The sequence below is a fragment of the Pristiophorus japonicus genome, chromosome 21 (assembly GCF_044704955.1).
Source record: "Pristiophorus japonicus isolate sPriJap1 chromosome 21, sPriJap1.hap1, whole genome shotgun sequence".
Lineage (NCBI taxonomy): Eukaryota > Metazoa > Chordata > Chondrichthyes > Pristiophoridae > Pristiophorus > Pristiophorus japonicus.
In genome coordinates this window covers 71333539-71342349 of record NC_091997.1, presented here as the reverse complement: position 1 = coordinate 71342349, position 8811 = coordinate 71333539, and the positions used below count along the sequence as shown (strand labels likewise).

The following is an 8811-nucleotide window of genomic DNA, read 5'->3' as shown; positions in this document are numbered from 1 at the left end:
AAGCAATGATGGTGTTGGGGGCGGGCGGGCAGGGGGCAGGGGTGGGGCAGGGGGGTGGAGGGGTGGGACAGGGGGGTGGAGGGGCGGGGCAGGGGGGGTGGAGAGGCGGGGCAGAGGGAAGGGGTGGGCACAGCAGGGGTGGGGGGGGCGGGCAGGGGCAGGAAGCAGGGGGGTGGGTGGGGATGGGAAGGGGGTGATTGGGGGTGGGGAGGGGAGGTGAGGAGGGGGGGTGGGTAGGGGTGGAGATGGGGTGGGTGGGGAGGGGGGCAGTTGGGGGGGGTAAGTGGGGGGCGGAGTGGGGCGGGGGGGCGCAGGTTGTGGGTGTGAGGGGCAGGGGGTTGGGTGGGAGCGGAGGGGGTGTTAGGTGGGGGAGGGGTGGTGGATGTGGGTGGAGGGGTGAGGAGGGGGGGGCTGGGTGGGGGTTGGGAATGGGGTCAGAGGGCGGTTATGGAGGGGCGGGACAGGGGGAAGGGGTGGGTGCAGCAGGGGCGGGGGGGCGGGCAGGGGCAGGGAGCAGGGGGGTGGGTGGGGATGGGAGGGGATAATTGGGGGTGGGGAGGGGAGGTGAGGAGGGGGGGTGGGTAGGGGTGGAGATGGGGTGTAGGTGGGGGGGCGAGAGGGTTGGTGAGACTCTACCTCGCCAGAACTTGCGACTGCAATATGACAAAAAAAGATGAAGGGGAAATATTGACGGAACAATTTACAAAATGTTGACCAGAAATCGTGACAAGAGGAAGCAATGTTTGTGGACAGGATTGTGCACTCTATGCATGATTTTTAATAATATGTATATAGATAGATATTAGTCTAACGATTAGTTCGGAAACTGGCTGTGCATCCCAAGAAACATGGAGTCACAACTGTCCAAGAATGTCCTGTGCACTACGTGAAAAAGCTTCCTGTTGGAGATTGTGATGTCTGTAAGTGCTGTAAGCTTGTAATGCTTGTAGCTCCATATTGTGGATGTGGACAGATTGTGTACTGCAGCTGCAGAGTTATAATAGACAGACAGGCAGCAGCTTCCGGTAGCTTCCAGACAGAGCAGCCTCCATGTTAAGAAGCTGTGTGTGTGTGCATCTGTGAAGATATCACAGAGATAGAGCATCCCATGGTTTCCAGGAGCAGCCAGCGAAGCAGTTTTGCACTCATTGGGCTGTACGTGCCTCCCCTAGCCTTCAGGAAAAGTGGTGTTGATTGAGTGATTGAGGGATAAATATCGGCCAGGGCACCGGGGATATCTCCCCTGCTCTTCTCCAAAATAGTGCCGTGGGATATTGCGCATACACCCGAGAGAGCAGACGTGGCCTCGGTTTAACGTCTCATCAGAAAGACGGCACCTCCGACAGTGCGGCACTCCCTCAGCACTGCACTGGGGGTGTCAGCCTAGATTTACGTGCTCAAGTCTCTGGAGTGGGACTTGAACCCACAACCTTCTGAGGCGAGAGAGTGCTGCCCACTGAGCCACGGCTGGACACGACATAGCGACCAGGAGCAAAGCATCAAAAGCACGGTATTTTACAACGTGCATTTAACGCAGTAAAACGTTCTAAGGGGCTTCACCGAGACAAGAATGGGGAACTGTTTAGTGGAAATGACCAAAGGTGTGGACAAAAAGAGAGGCTTTTGAGAAGGCTAGGGGATGGTAGAGAGAAGCAGTCATTTACAAGGACAGTTCCAGAGTGTAGGACCAAAATGGCCAGCAGCAGGGGTTGGTGGGGGAGTTGGGGAGGGGGGTTGGGGGTAGAGGAAGGGATGCAGAGGTGGGAAGAGTTGGAACAGCTAAGTGCAGGGGCTGATGGGACTGGAAAGGTGAGCTCAGGTAAGACAAGGCCATGGAGGGATTTGTAAAGAAGGACAAGGATTTTGTATTCCATACATTGGGGTAACCAGTGGACGACAGAGTTGATAACGGGACCAAGATGTGCGTGGGGATAGGACGAGGGCAACGGAATTTACCTGCCCCCACTTCGAAACAATCAAATATCAATGAAGCACTGTACGTCCATTTCTTTATATAAGCGGTTTGTAGCACAATACATGGATAGTGATCTGACTAATACACGCCGAAAATACACAGAGATCGAGACAGATGTACAGAAGGACGGGGTGCTGTTTAACAATCTGGGAGGGTCGGGTCACCTATTGAGATTGCTGGACTCTGTGGGAAGCACATCCTCTTGCCCCGATCCTACGTCCTGAGCGTCTAAGGGCAGAGTGTCGAGGATAATGCCCCGGCGCTCGCCGAACACACGCTCCTGCAGTTCGATTATATCGTGTCTGATGTCAGCCATGATCAGTAGGAGGAAGTCAAACGATCCGGGGGGACCCTAAAAACAAACATTAAAATTAAACGCAATAATAAATTGGTCCAACAATAATTTCCTTCCCATTTTCAGAGCAAATCCCCTTCTTACAAGTTTGTGCAAGTGAGGGTTTTATTTAATTTCCTTCGTAGCTTCAAAATATCATCGGTGCGTGCCAACAGGAGGGTGGACCTGTTGATTTATTTCAGTGAGTGAGAATGCCAGGAATAGTGTTGACACTGCAGGTTGTGTCAATACAGGGCGGACAAGATCAAAATACCTCGAAGTTAGAACTTGAAAACATTACGGGGCCAAATTTGCTCCATTTTATAGCCCCGTTTGCACCTCTGGGGGGACGCTAACGAGGCGCAATGAAGGTTTTGCCCGGGCTTGATTGCACCTCCCGGGAAATTGCCCTGGAGGTTTGGGGGTGATGTGTCAGTAGTGCCCGCCCCGCCCTGTCCCAGCGGTGCTGGGCACATGTGCACGGCGCTGCACTCAGGGACGCAGAGCACCGGAGACTGCGCTCCGCACCCATGGAGGGGCACACGTGCCCAATTCCGCGTCGGGGCGGGATCTCTGGGCTGGGCGATAAAAATCCCGGCCTGCAGGTTTACCGCTCCCGATCGGGGCACCGGCCAATTTTGGCCCCTACAATTCTAGTCTATTTTAGATGCCGAGAGGTTGTTTCCCCCAACTGGAGAGCTAGGGGGCACAGTCTCAGGATAAGAGGTCGGCCATTTAAGACTGAGATGAGGAGGAATTTCTTCACTTGGAAGGTTGCGATCTTTGGAATTCTCTGCCCCAGAGAGCTGTGGAAGCTGAGTGAATATATTCAAGGCTGAGATCATTAGAAATCAAAGGATATGGGGATCAGGCGGGAAAGTGTTGAGATCGAAGATCAGCCATGCTCTCATTGAACGGCAGAGCAGGCTCGAGGGGCCGTATGGCCGACTCCCGCTCCTATTCCTTATCTTCTTATGTTCTAAATGACAAATTTGAATTGGCAGAAGCGTTGTCCAGATCAGCTTGTTGGCTATGGTGAGACTGTTTTCGCCAAATGCATTAATTTTAGCCTTACATGCACTCACACAGTACGGGTGAACGTACTTCACACGTGCGCCTTTGCTTAACAAATGTCTGCCATCATTCAGTAACTGAGGAAGTAAAGCACTCACACACTCTTAATATTTTACCAACGCTCGCACAGAAAGGCTAAAGAAAGAAAGACTTGCATTTATTCAGCGCCTTTCACTACTTCATATTATGTGACGTAGATGGTAAAGTCCACACACTGTGTGACGTAGATGGTATAGCCCTCCCCTTCCACTGTATGCCAAAACTCCTTTGCAGCCAATGAAGTACTTTTGAAGTGTAGTCACTGTTGTGATGTAGGGAGCGTCAGGGTGGCCCACAATGTCCCAGGGCCCGGCGCTCCAGCTCTTTTTATAGCCCCGACCCTGCGGAGATGTTCCAGCGGATAGGTCCGTGTAGCAGAGCAGGTCTCCAGTCGTCCTGGTTAACCCTTGCCACGGGATCAAGGCCTAGCTCCCCCTGGGAGACCCTGGCCGAAGACTACGCTCGGTGGAGAAAATGCAACCGGGAGGGCGCTGAGCTCTTCGAATCTCAATGCTGTCAGCGTGAAGAGGTCAGGCGCAGGCAGCGGAAGGAGCGTGCGTCCAATCAGTCCCACCCACCCCTTCCCCCGACGAATGTCTGTCCCACCTGCGACGGGGTCTGTGGCTCTCGTACTTGACTGTTCAGCCACCAAAGGACTCACTTTAGGAGTGGAAGCAAAGTCTTTCTCAATTCCGAGGGCCTGCCCATGATGAGCTCTGTCAAGCCCGTGTGGTGGCTGGTGTGCAACGGTCACCACACGTTAAAAAAATCCACCCACAGGCATCTTCCACCCACTTCAACTGGAGTGCAGGACTGGAAGATCGGGTCCTTCATTGAAGCATCTGTGAACTCATGTGGAAGCAAGTCATCCTCGTTCGAAGGACCGCCTATGATGATGATGTAGGGAGCGTGCACATGCATACACCGTGTGAAGATGACTATCGACATCATGTGCCCAACGACGGTGTCCATTACCCATTTTTTAACTTATGAATCAGAAATGGAACTAGCCACATCTGGATTCCCAATTCGCCACATGTGACTAATGGACTGGATCACCCTGAGCGAATTGAACTTAAGTGTGTATCTATAAATCCGTGTTTCTGGATGGTGTTCCTGAGCATCCAGTTTTCTCCATCTCTCTGTGCGTCAGTCCCCAGATTCTGATCTCCCTGTGCAACGCCCCAGTGCAGCCACCACCATTGGTCGTATAATGCCGCTGTTGCTTCAGGCAGAGGCGCGAGTAAGGTGTGAGATCTGAAGTAACCCTTTGTGTGAGCTGCGTGCCCTCGGGTAGTTACTTTCCTGCACAGGTCAGATTTAGAATATCTGTCACTTTCTTTTCTCCCCCCCCCCGCCCGCGCCCCCACCTTGCTTGTTCCAAATTCCATTTTTTTGCTATTGTTATCTTGGTGGTTTTTGTAGACTTCCTGTGTTGAAGTGAGAGGCACTTGTGCATGTCAATAATCTCTGATGTGTAACATCAAAGTTGCATTAAATTGGAGCGAAAACAAAATATCTCCAGGTGCGGCAGCTGCTGCCTTTGTGCAGATGTTGTTGAGACAGCAGCAAGGACGCCGGCCGTCAGCGCAATCACGCAATACAGGGCACAGGGAGAGCATGTCACCACAACAGAAAGGAGACTGGGAATACTGGAGACACGCATCAGATCAAGCCACAGCCACTGAGACAGGAGTTATAGGTGTAGACCCTTCAAGCGAATGGGAACACACACACACACACATACACACACACACACGAGTACACACGCAACACACATAACACATACGGAAAGAAAGACTTGCATTTATATAGCGCCTTTCATTACCTTCATAGGCAGCCCCTCGGAATCGAGGAAGACTTGCTTCCACTCTTAAAATGAGTCCTTAGGTTGGCTGAACAGTCCAATACGGGAGCCACAGTCCCTGTCACAGGTGGGACAGATAGTCGTTGAGGGAAAGGGTGGGTGGGACAGGTTTGCCGCACGCTCTTTCCGCTGCCCGCGCTTGATACCACCGGATGTCTCAAGGTGCTTCACAGCCAATGAAGGACGTTTGGAGTGTAGTCACTGTTGTAATGTGGGAAATGCGGCAGCCAATTTGCACACAGTAAGCTCCCACACACAGTAATGTGATAATGACCAGATAAACTGTTTTTGTTATGTTGAATGAGGGATAAATATTGGCTAGGACACCGGGGATAACTCCCCTGCTCAGGAATACTGATGGTGGAACACTCTCCACTTGCCTGGATGAGCGCAGCTCCAACAACACTCAAGAAGCTCGACACCATCCTGAACAACGCAGACCACTTGATTGGCACCCCATCCACCACCTTCAACATTCACTCCCTCCACCACCGGCACCCCCTGGCTGCAGTGTGCACCATCTACAAGATGCACCGCAGCAACTTGCCAAGGCTTCTTCGGCGGCACCTCCCAAACCCGTGATCTCTACCACCTAGAAGGACAAGGGCAGCAGGCGCATGGGGAACACCACCACCTCCACGTTCCCCTCCAAGTTACACACAATCCTGAGTTGGAAATATATTGGCCGTTCCTTCATCGTCGCTGGGTCAAAATCCTGGAACTCTTCAATTATTAAGGATGTCAAAGCAGCGCACTTGGAAAGAGGTGATGGTGTTCCCAACTGGACATGATCGGTCCAAGTCAGCATGGATTTGTGAAAGGGAAATCATACTTGTCAAATCTTCTGGAATTTTTTGAGGATGTTTCCAGTAGAGTGGACAAGGGAGAACCAGTTGATGTGGTGTATTTAGACTTTCAGAAGGCTTTCGACAAGGTCCCACACAAGAGATTAATGTGCAAAGTTAAAGCACATGGGATTGGGGGTAGTGTGCTGACGTGGATTGAGAACTGGTTGGTAGACAGGAAACAAAGAGTAGGAGTAAATGGGTACTTTTCAGAATGGCAGGCAGTGACTAGTTGGGTACCGCAAGGTTCTGTGCTGGGGCCCCAGCTGTTTACATTGTACATTAATGATTTAGACGAGGGGGTTAAATGTAGTATCTCCAAATTTGCAGATGACACTAAGTTGGGTGGCAGTGAGAGCTGCGAGGAGGATGCTGTGAGGATGCAGAGCGACTTGGATAGGTTAGGTGAGTGGGCAAATGCATGGCAGATGAAGTATAATGTGGATAAATGTGAGGTTATCCACTTTGGTGGTAAAAACAGAGAGACAGACTATTATCTGAATGGTGACAGATTAGGAAAAGGGGAGGTTCAACGAGACCTGGGTGTCATGGTACATCAGTCATTGAAGGTTGGCATGCAGGTACAGCAGGCGGTTAAGAAAGCAAATGGCATGTTGGCCTTCATAGCGAGGGGATTTGAGAACAGGGGCAGGGAGTTGTTGCTACAGTTGTACAGGGCCTTGGTGAGGCCACACCTGAAGTATTGTGTACAGTTTTGGTCTCCTTACTTGAGGAAGGACATTCTTGCTATTGAGGGAGTGCAGCGAAGGTTCACCAGACTGATTCCTGGGATGGCGGGACTGACATATCAAGAAAGACTGGATCAAATGGGCTTGTATTCACTGGAGTTCAGAAGAATGAGAGGGGACCTCATAGAAACGTTTAAAATTCTGACGGGTTTAGACAGGTTAGACGCAGGAAGAATGTTCCCAATGTTGGGGAATTCCAGAACCAGGAGTCACAGCCTAAGGATAAGGGGTAAGCCATTTAGGACCGAGATGAGGAGAAACTTCTTCACCCAGAGAGTGGTGAAACTGTGGAATTCTCTACTGCAGAAAGTTGTTGAGGCCAATTCACTAAATATATTCAAAAAGGAGTTAGATGTAGTCTTTACTACTAGGGGGATCAAGGGGTATGGCGAGAAAGCAGGAATGGGGTACTGAAGTTGCATATTCAGCCATGAACTCATTGAATGATGGTGCAGGCTCGAAGGGCCGAATGGCCTACTCCTGCACCTATTTTCTATGTTTCTATGTTTCTAATGGCGCTGTGGGAGCACCTTCACCACAAGGACTGCAGCAAAATTTCAAAGTTGAGATTGAAAGGATTATGGAACCAAGGCGGATTGATGGAGTTAAGATACAGATCAGCCAGGATCTAATTCAATGGTGGAACAGGCTCGAGGTTGCTGAATGGTCTATTTCTAATCCAATCTTCTGTAGTCTTGTTACCCCCACCTTAACTCCCACATTGCCAAAATGAGAATGTTGCTTATCATCCTGAACATAAGTAAAATCTGAGCCAGTGTGCCACACCCAGTTGAAGCAGAGATGGGCAATAAATGCTGGCCTTGCCAGCAAAGCCCACATCCCGGAACGTATATAAAAAAAACAGAGGGGGCATTGCTTGTTCCTGTTGAGGGCGTCAACGCTTACACATCACGGGTATATCTAAACTGAGCCTTGGGACTTGTGGAATTGAGTTTTCTAACAGCTTCCATCAAGATTTTCTCCCAAGGTCTCTCTTCCAAAGCCAGCTGGCTTTTCATTGCGCTGCTCATGGGTAGTGTGGAGGCTGGGCACGGTGGTGATGTTCCGCTGTCTAACCTGGTCCATCTCTTGAAGGACACACTGGTGGGGAAGTTGCCTCAATAGATCCTGAGATCAATTGCAGCTTACGTGCTGCTGGAGTGAGAAGTTATCAGATCGGCAGGTCCTTGTGGATTTCTGGCTCCAGGTCAGTCTGCAATTTCCCCTCCCCAGTCGCAATGAACCTGCACTCGACCTGCCCCGGTGAAATGATGGCCTTTCCTCTATTGGTACTTTTGACACCTCGGGACCGAAGTTGCCCACCGCCCAAAGTGGGGCGCACCCTCCATTTTATAAAGTTTTTCTCCATGTACAACCCATGCGGCAGAGATGCTGTCAATACTCGTCACTTTTTTTGGGGGGGGGGGGGTCGGGATGGAGGTCGTGGCGAATGAGGGGCGGAGGTGCCCTTGCAGTGGGTCCGATCGCCCCGAACAGTCCCAGGCACCGCTCCAAAATTCACCACGGGGCAATTTACAAAATGGCGACCCCCCCCTCCGCGGAGAGTCTGTGTCCATTCCGCACTGCCCTGTGCCCGCTGCTTTCAGACGGCCAGAGGACTTATCGGGAGGGGCAATTTCGGCCCCCGAGACATCTACGATATGGTCAATGCTATCACAACCTCCTCATAGGTGGATACACATATATATGAACAGAGTTGCAAATTTATATTTTTAAGTGCACGCCGATAGCTTACTGGTGGTCCTCGTGGTCCAGAAGGTCCTCTCTCGCCCTGAAAAAGAACAGTCAAGATTCACAAATTAATGGACGGCTTTCAAACCGGATGCATGTAAAGACGACGGGCAGGTCGGGAGGTGGTGCATAATTGTGGAACTGTCCATCAGGCGTACAATGACAACAACAACAAC

At 51.2% G+C, this 8811-nt stretch overlaps 1 protein-coding gene across 2 annotated transcripts in view; it reads right to left on the bottom strand.

Moving 5' to 3' along the window:
• Positions 1–1992: 1992 nt before the first annotated feature.
• The window catches only part of LOC139234107 (collagen and calcium-binding EGF domain-containing protein 1-like), a 187460-nt gene continuing 180641 nt past the window's right edge, over positions 1993–8811 (bottom strand). For both annotated transcript variants that reach the window (XM_070865049.1, XM_070865051.1), the window contains 2 exons: positions 8640–8675; positions 1993–2327 (listed from right to left, as the gene is read on the bottom strand). In XM_070865049.1, the coding sequence (XP_070721150.1) occupies positions 2136–2327; positions 8640–8675 (228 nt within the window). In that variant the 3' untranslated portion in view covers positions 1993–2135. The remainder of the gene's footprint in view (positions 2328–8639; positions 8676–8811) is intronic.